This window comes from Tachysurus vachellii, chromosome 2 (genome assembly GCF_030014155.1).
Source record: "Tachysurus vachellii isolate PV-2020 chromosome 2, HZAU_Pvac_v1, whole genome shotgun sequence".
In the NCBI taxonomy this organism is placed as follows: Eukaryota; Metazoa; Chordata; class Actinopteri; order Siluriformes; family Bagridae; genus Tachysurus; species Tachysurus vachellii.
This window is the reverse complement of record NC_083461.1, coordinates 2,153,071-2,168,070: the sequence shown is the minus strand read 5'-3', so window position 1 is coordinate 2,168,070 and position 15,000 is coordinate 2,153,071. Positions and strand designations below refer to the sequence as shown.

At 40.1% G+C, this 15,000-nt stretch overlaps 1 protein-coding gene across 1 annotated transcript; it reads right to left on the bottom strand.

The window, feature by feature from the left end:
* Positions 1–1,627: 1,627 nt before the first annotated feature.
* On the bottom strand, positions 1,628–13,254 carry LOC132858801 (legumain-like). The gene is made up of 12 exons (XM_060889271.1): positions 13,185–13,254; positions 12,666–12,752; positions 12,400–12,497; positions 10,690–10,771; positions 10,502–10,587; positions 8,016–8,091; positions 6,163–6,225; positions 5,830–5,902; positions 5,628–5,746; positions 5,419–5,532; positions 5,096–5,185; positions 1,628–2,012 (listed from the first exon to the last, which is right to left on the bottom strand). The coding sequence occupies exons 2-12, from the start codon at positions 12,735–12,737 to the stop codon at positions 1,974–1,976; spliced, it is 912 nt and encodes a 303-aa protein (XP_060745254.1). The 5' UTR covers positions 12,738–12,752; positions 13,185–13,254; the 3' UTR covers positions 1,628–1,973.
* Between the last annotated feature and the right edge of the window lie 1,746 nt (positions 13,255–15,000).

Here is a 15,000-nt window from a genome sequence, read left to right as displayed (position 1 = left end):
CGGCGCTTGGGCAGCAGTTGGGGGGGTTTGGTGCCTTGCTCAAGGGCACCTCAGTCTGGTATTGCCGGCCCGAGACTCGAACCCACAACCCTTAGGGTTAGGGTTAACCATTAGGCCATGACTTCCCCAAGAGCTCCGGTCTCCAGCTTCCTGTATCGGAGTTAAGTTGAACACCTAAATGGAGTTCATTAAGAGAATTCATGTTTTAGATGCAGTTTTCCAAATATGATCATTTCCCCCGTGGTGTCGATGCCGAACAGTGACCAGTGTTATACTGATCCCCAGCTGGGACTCGTCTCTCCTCACTGTCTCACTGAACAACACTAATCTGAGACATTTCTCTTCCCTGAAAGCCTGATTTCATCTGACCCCTAGGATACTCCTCTGCCCCTCTCCATCCCCCACAGGGGTCATAAACTCTACTGTTGGTTTAAAGATAGAAGCTGGTCCAAGGCAAACACACATCTCCAGGGATATGAGGCTGTCACACACACACACACACACACACACACACACACACACACACACACACACACACACACACACACACACACACACACACACACAGTGCTGCCTGGATTGTTTTCGTTCCCGTGCAGGAACAATAAGTAGCTGTGTCCTGTCTCCATCCCTGCAGCTGTGGGTTTAAACCTTAAATAAATAAACAAACAAACAGGAGATAAATGGTCATGCTCGCTCAGCAGTTACTACAGTGAGCTCAGACGTTGGAGTGTTGGAGCTCTGATCTGTGGATTAATTAGTCATGGGGAAGCAATTTTGTGTACTTCAGTGGGTTATTCAGTGGATTTGTGGGTTTATAAAGACGTCTGAACTGATCACCGGGGGTTTACAGTTTTTTACAATAGCTATGACAGTTTTTTAAATATATTTAACAAGTTTCCTAAACTCTTAACGCACCACCACACCTAAAACACACAATTGGCAAAACGGTTAATTTCATGCTGAAAATCACACATTGTAAACTAAACCCCAAAACTAATTTTTTAAAATACAATAATAAACTAACACAATACACACAAAACATGATAATCCAACTATTTGGGTTAAAATAACCCAGCGTTGCGTTCGTCCCTTTTTGACCCAGCGCTGGGTTGCCAAAATAACCCAAATTGGGTTGTTTTTAACCCAGCAGTTTTTAGAGTGTAGTTTATACAGAATGGTGTAATAAAACCAAAAGTGATTGTGTGTGATAGACTGAAATCCTGTCCAGGGTGAACCCTGTCCTGTGCCCTCAGACTCCAGGTTCCCTGAGACCCAGTAGGAGAAGGATAGGAGCATTGTTTTTATTAAATGGAGACATCACAAGACTGTGTGTTTGTGCATGTGTGTGTATGTGTGTGTGCACGTTTGTGTGTCTGTGTGTGTGTATGCGTGTGTGTGTGTGCACGTGTGTGTGTATGTGTGCGTGTGTGTTTGTGTGTGTGTGTGCACATGTGTGTGTGTGTATGTGTGCGTGTGTGTCTGTGTGTGTGCGCACAAGCGTGTGTGTGTCTGTGTGTGTTTGTGTGTGTGTGTATGTGTGCGTGTGTGTCTGTGTGAGTGTGTGTGTGCACGTGTGTGTGTGTGTCTGTGTGTGTGTGTGTGTGTGAACTGTCCTGCCTGAAGTACCAGATTAATTTCTCTTCTACAACCAGATCAAGAAAAAGAAACTCTAATATTCTGAGGAAAAATTTCCCAAAGTTCAGGTTCAGTTTGTTCAGTTTAATTTAACTGTTAGTTTACACAGAGACTGTGTTCAGGTAAGAGACAGGAGACTCGCACCGAGCCGCACAGCATGTGCTTTTCTCGTCTCTGTGTGAAAAGTTCCAGCAGGTCGGCATGCAGCACACATCACCGCCAGCTTCAAGATGTTTCCCTGCTGCTGTGGACACAAAAGCTGCCATTGAGGATGAATGACTGCGTCTTTGTGCTGGTCTCGTCCCCTGGTCATGATACAGGAGGAAGACGCTGTTTCAGGCCACAACACATCCTGCAGGCTGCTCCTGAATCTCCTGAGCATAGAGAAGAGTGTAGAGAGAGGAGAGGAGAAGAGAAGAGGAGAAGAGAAGAGGAGAAGAGAAGAGAAAAAGAGGAGAGGTGAAGAGGAGACTGAACAGGAAGAAAAACTTCAAGATAAAGATCACACCTCTGTAACAGACCATTAAAAATATAACACAGATCTGTGATCATTTCTGGGAGTTTTATGTCAGGTTCACTGTTTGACTTAATTAATTAATTTATGTTTTGACTTGAAGGACAAAAGATGGCAACAAATGTGTGTGTGTGTGTGTGTGTGTGTGTGTGTGTGTGTGTGTGTGTGTGTGTGTGCGTGCGTGTGTGCGTGTGTGCGTGTGTGTGTGCGTGTGTGAGAGAGAGAAAGAGAATTTGACACTGATTGTCCACTTTATTAGGAACACCTACACATTCCTGCAGTTCTCTAATCAGACTCTAATCCTGTAGCAGCAGCTCAGTGTATAAACTCTTACAGATTCAGGTCAAGAGCTTCAGTTACTGTTCACATCAAACATCAGACTGAAGAAAAGGTCTGATCTCTGAAGTCTGAGAGCTGTGGCATGGTTGTATGGTTAAGTATTACAGAAACTGCTTATCTTGCTCTGGGATTTTCACACACAACAGTCTAGAGTTTACACAGAATGGTGCGAAATAAATAAAAATGATGTAGGTGTCAGTTCTGTGTGGTCAATAAAAGAGTTCAGAGAATCTTCATTAATTGATTCACAGATTCAAATACAAAACTGATGAACTAATCTTGATCAAGACTCAAAATAATCTCTTGACTAATAACTGAATGATTCCAAATGATTCACTGATTCAAAGAATGATCCTCTAAGTGAATCTCATGACTCAAAGTCGGAGTGAATCTTGGTCATGAATAAACTCTTCATCCTGACTGAAATATTAAATGATTTAAACACTGATCTCTATATAAATATCACACAAAGCTCTTAAGCAAGAGCTGAGCGGTTCAGAACAGTGTGTGTGTGTGTGTGTGTGTGTTTGTGTGTGTGTTTGTGTGTGTTTTGTTCTGTCTGTTTTGTTCTTCAATGAATCTGAAACACAAACATTTTTGCGACTTCATGAAGTGAACACTCAGTTCATTAACAAATGTGCAGTTTCATTTCCTACACACACACACACACACACACACACACACACAGACGCACAGACGCACGCATGCTTCAGTTTGTTTAAATATTTGATGCTTTACTAAGAAACGTTATAGAATCTCTCTCTCTCTCTCTCTCTCTCTCTCTCTCTCTCTCTCTCTCTCTCTCTCTTAATATACATGTTTGGTAGTTTATTTGCATAAGTTTGGTGTTATAATAAAAAGAATAATATTATTATTAATAGTACTAGTAGTACTAGCACGTACTAAAACGATTTTTTGTCCCGCCAAAGCCTTATATGATGTGTAATTGGGTTTTGTGAGTGAAGCAGGTGAGTGACGGAGAGAACGAGCACAGCGCCCCCCTACCCCCCCACCCCCTGTGTATGTGTATATATATATACACATATTGACCAATGTAGACCAATGTTGACCCTGACTAGTAATATTATAATACAATAAAATACATTAATCAATTAATTAAAATAATAATAATAATAATAATAATAATAATAATAATAATAATAATTATTATTATTATTATTATTATTGTTATGATTATGATTATTATTATTATTCTCTGAACCTCTCTGAGTTCCACTTTCTCACAGACACTAGATGGCGTTGTGGCTTTGCAGGAAAATATAACACTTAAATAAAACGCTACTGACTTCATTCAGTCTGGGAGTTAAATACAAATTTGTACTCATTATTAATAACGTTATTAATAACATTCTTTTTCACTTTAGTTCTTTAATTTAAAGCTGTACATTAGACTCCACAAAACAGCAGATATACATTCATTCATCTTCTACCGCTTATCCAAACTACCTCGGGTCACGGGGAGCCTGTGCCTATCTCAGGCGTCATCGGGCATCAAGGCAGGATACACCCTGGACGGAGTGCCAACCCATCACAGGGCACACACACACACTCATTCACTCACACAATCACACACTAGGGACAATTTTCCAGAGATGCCAATCAACCTACCATGCATGTCTTTGGACCGGGGGAGGAAACCGGAGTACCTGGAGGAAACCCCCGAGGCACGGGGAGAACATGCAAACTCCACACACACAAGTGGAGGCGGGAATCGAACCCCTGGAGATGTGAGGCGAACGTGCTAACCGCTAAGCCACCGTGCCCCCGCAGATATACACAAAACAAAAAATAACTAAATATTACTTTTTGTCCATATTTATTTATTATCTATCTGGATAACTGACCCTGATCTGTACCCTTTTTGTGGGCGGGGCTTAGTATGATTCATTCATTCATCTTCTACCGCTTATCCGAACTACCTCGGGTCACGGGGAGCCTGTGCCTATCTCAGGTGTCATCGGGCATCAAGGCAGGATACACCCTGGACGGAGTGCCAACCCATCACAGGGCACACACACACACACTCTCATTCACTCACACAATCACACACTAGGGACAATTTTCCAGAGATGCCAATCAACCTACCATGCATGTCTTTGGACCGGGGGAGGAAACCGGAGTACCCGGAGGAAACCCTCGAGGCACGGGGAGAACATGCAAACTCCACACACACAAGGTGGAGGCGGGAATCGAACCCCAACCCTGGAGGTGTGAGGCGAACGTGCTAACCACTAAGACACCGTGACCCCTTAGTATGATTCATGAGTTTGATTATAAAAGTGTGTAATTGTTGATAGTTTCGCTTAAAGGGGAAATGTGTTGATGTGTTGAAGGAGTCTCCGGTCAACATCAACTTCAGACTGGTGACTTTACTCTGCTTCATCACACAGTATTCATTTATATATTTAAAAAATACTTCAACATTTCTGTTTCAGTGTTTTATACAAATAAAACTGAAATGAATATTTCACTGTAACACCATCACACAGTGTTTATTATGTTCATGTTTCCTTCATATTTCTATTCAGAATGAAGAACTTTAAATAAACTGCAGTTCAGTAGAAGTGGAAGTGGTTTACTCACTCGTATAAGATCATCATATTTTCTTTCCAGGGTCTGGGATGAGTTGCGTGATTCACCAAGAAATTCACTTAACATCAAATTGCGTATGTTCTAAATAATAGAAAAATAGACATTAACATTCGACTGAATAAAATGAAATACTGTAAGCATTTAAACATTGATGTCGAATCATTTTTGTTGATAACACACAAAGCTTTTTTATATGACAGTTTTATACGATCGATCATGGATTATTTTTTATCTAATGCTTCTCTTTTTTCAATAATTGACTATGACCCATTGGGATATGACTTAAACATACAATATTTTAACTTTTAACTTACCATGTCACCGTAGTTACATGGTGTCTGTGTTTTTCCCTTTTGACTCTTAGACTCGCTGACACTTTTCTTCAGGTAAAAAAACTGATCTCCAAATGAAGTTGTGTTGAGTTTTACCTTTAGAATTAAGAGAAAAAAAGCAGAAATAAACATTTCCATATATCAATACTTCCATATATTTCCATACGTGCATTCATCTATATAACACTAACTTTCTTGGTGTGTTGTAGCCAGTGAGCAGTGAAACAAGAAGAAAGACAAGTCTTTAATCTTTCGTCATAGTAACAAGCATAGCTGGGTTCATCAGGACTGCATGAAGAAACTGCATACACTGAATGAAAAGATAAAGGACTTTTAGACGTATGGGAATATTAAAAATTGCTATTATTTTTTAATTAAATAAATTGTACTAACCGTTGCTGTCATTCAGCTCATCCAGCTTCTCCACCATTGATCCAGAATGACACGCTTCTATATAAATCATCATCTACAAACATTGACCAGGATTTAAACAAATTCTGATTGTGAGCTCACAAACATGAGACTTTCCAGTCATCACCACACACTTGATCAGGGACACGTGTACACCTACACATTCAGGTAATAATCTAATCATCTAATTGTCTAATTCTGTACCTGACTGTTAAAAACCAGCACATTCTGCACATTCTCCAGAGTTGCAAATTAAACACCTTTAAAAGAAAAGAAATTTAAAAGTATAGTAAAATGTCTGACTAAAATACTTACCTTTGAAAATTTGCCTGCCTTTGACATTGCTGTCACTGTATCAATGAGGTCTTTTGCATAAAGCTGTAACAGAAAACATCTGATTGTTACTAATCCTGATCTCAGTATTATATAGTATTAGTATCTAGAGACTTCTTGTGTCCAGTTCTTTCATTCTTTATATAATTAGGAGGTAAAATAAAGACAGTGCTCAGTTGTTTCAAACAGTCCACCATTGTTCCTGTCCCAAAGAAACCTCAGCCTGCCTGCCTCAACGACTACCGCCCTGTAGCCCTTACCACAGTAGTGATGAAGTGCTTCGAGAGACTGGTCAGAGACTTCATCACTGCATCACTACCAGACACACTGGATCCACTACAGTTCGTGTACCACCAGAACCGCTCTACTGAGGACGCCATTGCTCATCTTCTCCACATTACAATGAGCCACCTCGACTGCAGAAAAGGGAATTATGCAAAAATGCTGTTTATGGACTACAGTTCAGTGTTTAACACCATAATTCCCTCCACGCTCACCTCTAAGTTGGAGGTCCTGGGACTCAGCCTGCTGCTGTGTCAATGGATCTCCAACTTCCTGACAGACAGAACACAAGCCGTACAGGTGGGCAAACACACCTCATCTACCCTCACCCTCAGCACTGGAGCTCCCCAGGGTTGTATTCTGAGCCCCCTGCTGTACTCACTGTACACGTATGACTGTGTGGCCACTTCCAACTCCACCACCATCATCAAGTCTGCTGACGACACTGTTGTGGTTTGCCTGGTCTCCAACAACGACAAGACGGCCTACTTACAGAAGACTAAAAACCTGGAGAGATGGTGCCAGGAGAACAATCTTCTCCTGAACGCCAGTGAGACTAAGGAGTTGATAGTGGACTTCAGCACAAAGCAGGAGCGGTCATACCAACCGCTAAACATCAACGGGACCCCAGTGGAGAGAGTGGACAGTTTTCTACAGAGAGAATGAGGTGAAGCTTCTTCCTGCAGGCCATTCAGAGTTTAAACCAGGAAACACCCAGGATCTAGTACTGGACCTCTTTCTCCATCTTCACTGTTTTTCTGCACACCTTTTTTTTTTTTTGCACTATAACACTTTAACACTGGACTGTCACTTTAAGTCTGGACTTGCACAGCACAGTGCCACTTTATACACTTTATAAACACCATACTGCACATGAACACTTTAAGGGCATTAATTAAAACCATACACATTTATGTATATTTATGTATATGCATATACATTATTTTTCACTTATATTTTCATATTTTTATATTTTTTTGAATATAGTTTATACTTTTTATTTATCTACCTCCTTTTGGTTATATATATTTTTATCCCTAATTGCATTCCTTATGTGTGAATACCGGACAGATGCAAAAAGCATTTCACTGCATGTTGTACTCTCTATGTATGTGTATGTGACAAATAAGATTTGATTTGATTTATCTAACTGAGAGCCGTGAGCAGATTTGGTGACGTACGTCAATATTCTTCCAATTAGATAATTAAAATCACCCGAATGTTCTTCATTTCAGCAAGATGATCAGATTTATCATAAATACAGTTGATATTTTTAATTTGCATCTAGATCACCACCTTTAAACCAAAATAACATTTAAGCTTCTGATCTTCCTGGACCTTAGACTGCCAAACCCCATCCTCCTCCTCCTCCACATTAATATCCTCCTCAGGAGAATCAAGTCATTTCTATACACAGAGGCTAATAAGCTCACTTCTGGCTGTTCTGTCTTTGAACAACATCCAACTTCTTCATCTGATCCAGAATGCAACTAAATTCTTACATGCACTCAACTCTAAATACAGTAAAGAAAGCGATAATTTACTGAACTTACTGTGGAATTTGGAAAGCTAAAGGAACCCTTGAGTCCATGGTCTGATAGGTAGATGAACACAGTATCGTTTCTGCCACTGCAATAGAAGATTTGTAACGACATTTAAGTAATTTATTCAGGATGTACTGTTTCCTTGTGTCATGTAGAAGTCCACAAATGGATCAGAGACCCTTCTCCTTGAGGCATTCTTTACAGGAATATTACAAGAAAACCAGTATAAAAGTAAAATATAAAGTAAAATATAAAGTCTGCTGGGGGTCACGGTGTCTTAGTGGTTAGCACGTTCGCCTCACACCTCCAGGGTTGGGGGTTCGATTCCCGCCTCCACCTTGTGTGTGTGGAGTTTGCATGTTCTCCCCGTGCCTCGGGGGTTTCCTCCGGGTACTCCGGTTTCCTCCCCCGGTCCAAAGAAATGCATGGTAGGTTGATTGGCATCTCTGGAAAATTGTCCCTAGTGTGTGATTGTGTGAGTGAATGAGAGTGTGTGTGTGTGTGTGCCCTGTGATGGGTTGGCACTCCGTCCAGGGTGTATCCTGCCTTGATGCCCAATGACGCCTGAGATAGGCACAGGCTCCCCGTGACCCGAGGTAGATCGGATAAGCGGTAGAAGATGAATGAATGAATGATAAAGTCTGCTAAGCTACAGACGGCCTTCTGTGCCACAAAACAGACATGTTATGGATATCATAAAATGTACAGAATCGAATTTGCCTCTTGTCCTCCAACCCTTTTAAGGTCTGTCGCACACAAGCACAGAACAAGCCTTGTTCCTCTAGCAGGAGCTTTGGCCACTCCTGGACAAGGGGCCATAGAATGTGTTCACATTCCAGAGTGATTCATGTTTTAACAGTCACAACAACGCAACTCCATGTGGTCTTTGAGGACAACAACCTCCTCATCAATACAACATTTGTCAGACTGTATATTTATAATCACACCCCCAGTGTCACCCAGATGAGGACGAGGTTCCGCTTTGAGTCTGGTTCCCCTCAAGGTTTCTTCCTTTACCATCTAAGGGAGTTTTTCCTCCCCACAGTCACCTGAGTCACCTCAGACTTGTTCATTGGGGATAAATACATACACATTTAAATATATTGAATGTATTGAATGTATAATATTGAATTGATATACAGGTATGGAATCTTATGTGTAATGTGTAAAGTTCTCCGTAAGAAAATAACAGAATTAATCCACAGTAATCCTCAGTAAGGACAATACATTTTGTACACTTTTACACACACAACTTTTCATGCAACAATTCAGACAACCCGAAAAAAGGTGGGTATAGTTTGTGATTGGAAAGTCATTGGACAAGATCATTGTCCGATGATCGATACGTTTCCATTCACAAAAGATACCTACCATTTCCGGGTTGTCTGACTTGTCCTAAGCCACGTTCACACTGCAGGTAAAAGTGGCCCAAATCCGATTTTTTTGGGGTCAAGTGACCAGGTCAGACTTCTTCATGAGTAGTGTGAACACTCAAATCTGGCCCATATCTGATTTTTTCAAATCAGGTCTGGGCCACTTCCATATGTGGTCCTGAATCAGACCCAAATCTTTTCCAATGTGGCCGCAGTGTGAACAGCCAAGGCGGATTTGATGCGACTTTTACGTGAATCTACGTCACAATTATGCTTTTTTTTTGCGCCGGCGAAAACGTGACACAAACGTGACTGGTAACGTGTGTGTTAAGAGTGTTGTATAAAGTGGTTACGTGAACCAGCTCAAAATGCTTGCATTGAATACATCACATTATAGCATTACATGATATGTTTGCTTGCACCAGATGATACAACACTTCCTCCATAACCTCGCCAACTTTTTAGCGCAACGGCGTGCTGCGTGTGACGTCATTGTTATTGTTCGTTTGTGCATGCGGGTCAGTTCGAAACAGCAAACAGTTCACACTGGTATCTGATATAGGCCACATTTTAAAAGGTAATGTGAACAGACAAACAAAAAAAAAATCAGATCTGAGCAAAATATCCGAATTGAGCATTAAGACTTGCAGTGTGAACGCGGCCTTAGTGTTTTCGGATTTGTTAATGTGTTCTCGGATTTTTTGTTTTGTTTTTGCATTTGTTATTTTGTTTTTGGATTCATTAGTGTTTTGCACTTCTCAGCCACCGTACAATAGGTCTAAAAAATGCATATTTTCACATCCAGCCAGGATATTCTTTATGGGGCAAAGCATACCGGTATTATTTACACCTCTTTGCCTATCATTGTCACCACAGATGGCGCCCTGGCTCCTCTGTGCCTTAAGGGCATCCATGCACTCCCTTATTAGATGACTAGGTTATTTATTCCAGTTGGAAATCATGGCAGCCACACACTGAGATGTTGTGCTTGCCCATATGAGGTCCTTGAGACCTAATAATTAAAATAACCATTTTAAACCATTTTTGACTGAAAATTTATGCTTTCTTCAATAAAAACCTGAACAATATAAAAAGTAAAATTGACCTAATGGACATAAATACCTTTGTATGACTTTTTTTGCTCCTGTTTTCTTGACAGCAGATGAATCTCCACGCAGTGCAGCAAGAAAGTTGTCAGCTGAAACATCCTGATAATGGACCATTTAAAAAGGTAGATTCCAAATCACAAAAAGGAAAAACAATAAAGTATAATGTGAGTATTTAATGTTTGTGTGTATAGAATACGTTACCGCTCCAGTGTAGTCCTTTGGAACCCCAGTGTAAACATTTGGTCCATTTGGTACATTAATGATTTTACCCTTATCAGGGTTACTGCAGAAAAATATCACATTTTATTATGAATATTTATTCATCATATCATTATATAACTGGTGACACAGTGATACAGTGAGTAGCTCTGACACCTCACAGCCCCACATACACCTCCATAAGGTACTATGTGGACTTTCCTTTAGGTTCTCCAGACTTCTTGTCAGTTGATGGACTGGCTTAGATTAATTGCCCCTGGGGTTGAATGAATCTGTGAATATGTGCATGCTGACCTGTGATATTTGTATTTATCAGGGCCAAAATAGCAGTTGTGTGGTTCTCATGACCTGGAGTCTGAATGTTGGTTAACTTTTTGGGTCACAACATATAGAAGACCACACAAGTGTTATTTTTGCTCTGATACTTTAAATAAAAATAATAGAATTTAATGTGCTTTCTTTTTCTTATAACTGTAAATAACATCGCATACTTGTCGTTGACCCAACACAATGACCCTGTAGTTTATGTGAAAATTTTTACTTCTGCTCCTGTAAATCTGTAAAACTACACCAGTTTACGTATGTAACCCAGTTCCCTGAGAAGGGAACGAGACGTTGCGTCAGGGCTGATGCTATGGGAACACTTCTGTGTGGAAGTTGTGTCTGAATCTCTGTGTACACACGGCAATTTAATGGCTCGGGAAGGACATGTGATGAATTGATTATGCGCCAGTAAGTCCATATAACGGCATCTACATGACATTATTCCAGCTTCTACTTGTCTGAAGGAAGCGCGAGAGGTCACCCGGGGCGTGGCCAGCGACGCAGCATCTCATTCAATTCTCAGGGAACCGGGTTACATACGTAGGGCTGAAGCTATGGGAACGCCAATACCCATGCCACCACGCACCGGTCGATGACTGTGCCAGGGAGAACTGCAAAACTGCCATGGTGTTCAGGACCACACCTGCTTGGCCTGCTGCCATGTAGGCCTTACTCACAAGGGCTGAAGGAGTTTTAAAAGGCTTGGATGGATGAAGGTGGCCTGCGACCTGAAGTCAGAAAGTGGTCGTCTAGCTTAGAACAGATGACACTAGCTTCCTCTTCAGGCCAATCTAATTTTAAACTAGACACAGCACGTGTCACCACCTCGAGGAGCTCCACCGATTGTGTCGGCTGTTCAGAGGGGGGAAGCCTCTCCTTACCCACATCGAGCGGAGTCAGGGGAGAGGGAAAGAGAAACGGAAATACCCATCTCTTGCTCCACTTCCACTAACTTACTAGATCAGAGAGTACGTAGAGGGAATCCCTCACAATGCACGCACATGCTCCTCTCCCAAACAAACCATGCAAAGAGAGTGTGTGTTGCCCCCGGGATAAAGCGAGGGCACGGATGCACACAACCCTTAAAATGCTTAGATTGCAACATATTTTGTCTCTCTGCACTAGACGGACAGGACAAACAGTCGACACACATACAGAGAGCACTTCCTGAAGTCAAAGAAGCTGGAGTAATGTGATGTAGATGCCCTTATATGGACTTACTGGCGCGTAATCACTTCGTCACGTGTCCTTTCCGAGCCATTAAATTGGCGTGTGTGCACACAGAGCTTCAGACACAACTTCCTCACAGAAGTGTTCCCATAGAATCAGACCTGGCTCGGCGTCTAGTTCCCTCGAAAGATAACTCACTCTTTATGATCAGCGATGTCATCACACATCATCACTACAATCTGTTCATCTGGAATCCCATTCTGGTGCATGACTTGGTAAGCGTGACACACATTGGCCTGCAACAGAAACAGGAAAATTAGTTATGTAGTTTCAAAAAACTAAATTATTTTAAATAATAATATTCCAAAAGTGAGAGAATATAATTTAATGTACCAGATATAATATTTTTCTTTGTAAGCAACCTATTTACAAAAACCCTGTAAAAAAAAATGTAATATTCTCACCTGATGTCTGTAGTCTTCCCAACCTGTAGAACCCGCTGCCAGGAGAACCCAGTGTTTACTGTGAACTCCCATATTGACTACAAAGTACTGTAAATGAAATGGTGTGTATTTGTGTGTGTGTGTGTGTGTGTGTGAGAGAGAGAGAGAGAGAGAGAGAGAGAGATACAGTACACACACATACACACACACAGAGGATAAATACTGTAAATCTGTAAACACTAATCAGCAGCAATATTTCCGATTTGTTGCTCGCTGCTTAAGTATTTTTGTCTTAGTTTTGTTTCCTCAATAATTAAAGTTGTATTTCCTCCACAGTATCGGTAACTTTATCACACCATCATCACTCAGTATTGTACTGTGTCACACACTGTGTCTTATTACTTACAAAATTACTCAGTATAAAACCTGTGATTATCTAAACTTCTTAAAAAGTGGTTTTCATTTATAATCTGCTAAAATATAAAAATATATACATATTCCTTAAAAATTACATCAAAGTAGAAATGTATTGATTCATACCTCGTTTCTCTCCTGCACCTGCTTCAGTTCAGTGTGTGTGTGTGTGTGTGTGTGTGTGTGTGTGTGTGTGTGTGTGTGTGTGTGTGTGTGTGTGTGTGTGTGTGTGTGTGTGCTGGGGTATTTATAATCAGGAAACTTTGTCTTTCTTTTTTATGCCCTGATCATAAAAGAAACGACATTTTTCAGATAAACCAGAAGTTAAAAATAGTGACTAATATAACACTCATATAGAAAATGAAAGCAAGTACATACACAATCACACACACCTTTTGACCGAACACTGTGTGATAAAGATGTGTATCTGAACGCTAAACTTCCCCAAAAGGAATTCCCCAAAAATTCAGTGCAAAGAATCTCATAAGACAAAGAAAGGCCTCAGTCATTAATGTTAAAAAGGAGCGTAAATGGAACACACATAATTTATTATTAATTACCATGTAAATTATTCATTCATTTATTCTTTATACATGTTAGACCTGGAATGAGAAGTCCGACAGTGACAGGAACCATCGAGTCACACTAGCATTAGTGTCCTTATGGATGGTTGATGAAGGAAATGAATGGCTAACTTCATGCTCATTAGATAACACCTTATCAATGCTATCCGACTTCAAAACCCTGCTCTCATATTCCCATCCAAAAAAAGTGAGATCAAGGCTACAAGTATAGTAAATGTAGAGCTAGGAGAAAAAGACTAAGAGAAGCAAAAAAGAAGAGAATAAAAAAAAAACAGAAGAAGAAATAAAACAACTGTTGAATAAAATAAAGAAAATGAAGCTTGAGGAATGAAGAGTTGGTTTAAGAGTTGAAAGATTTGAGTACGAGTGTTTAGACGCTGTACCTAGACAGCTGGAAGAAGATTATAAAAGAAAAGAAGATTATAATGCATTATGTTTTATTATGTTTTATTTTCAGACATTCAAAAGAATTCTGCTTTTCTTTTTCTTATAATCATGTATTCTCCTGTAATAGAATTGATTAGATTAATATTGCTTATTTTTACTGTAAACTTAGATGAAAAGCTGTTTCTTGTAGTGAAAGCTTATGAAGCCTACTGTGTATTAGCTGGGAGTCATCTGCACGCGAATTGTTTTATAGCTTGCTGTGGAATTCCACGGCGAGAGAAAGCTTCAATCCTATAAAATCACATCCTGACAAGTTGCAGGAAGTTAACTGCAACCATATAACCATATATAGAAGTGTTAACCTTGAGAATAGAGAAAAAAAGACATTAGTAGCACACGGAGTCGCCGGCGAGATATGTTTGGGAAACCAGAAATGGTTGGGAGAAAAGATGTTGGCCGACAGCCAAATTCAACTGGCAACACTAATGATACAGAATGTATAGAAGCTCACCTTCAATCACATTGTGTGTGCATTCTAGTGTAGACAGCCTTAGTGCATGTTATACTCTGGGTGCATCATAGAACACTTGGAGAGTGTTTCTTGATTTGTTATCATCTTTGCATCTTAATAACTTTTACTTATTCTAATACTGTTTGATTATTTGAAGGAGTTTTTATTTGTAATTTTCTTTTTATTTCAAGATTTTTTTTTAATTTTATTATAAATTTTATTTTATTTTACATACTGTATATTACACACATCTATCTGTATTACACTATTTTTAATAAAAACAAGGCCTCCCATTGTGAGGATACTGAAAAGACAAGAAGGTCTAAGTCTGACTCCTTCATCTAAAGATTCAAACAATAGACTAGGTAGAAGAACTTGAAGAGGATCCTTTATTAGAAGACTGAGGGGACTTCGAAGGACGTCTGCGTTCAAGGTAAGACCAACTTTGATAATTGATCTT

What these genes read in the sequence shown, in the direction of transcription:
- LOC132858801 (XM_060889271.1), bottom strand. Translation starts at nt 12,737, where the DNA reads ATGGGAGTTCACAGTAAACACTGGGTTCTCCTGGCAGCGGGTTCTACA. An exon ending in CAAAGGACTACACTGGAGCG is followed by an intron (nt 10,588 to 10,689) that starts GTAACGTATTCT and finishes GTCCATTATCAG; the next exon opens with GATGTTTCAGCTGACAACTT. An exon ending in TGAGCTGAATGACAGCAACG is followed by an intron (nt 5,747 to 5,829) that starts GTTAGTACAATT and finishes CTTTTCATTCAG; the next exon opens with TGTATGCAGTTTCTTCATGC.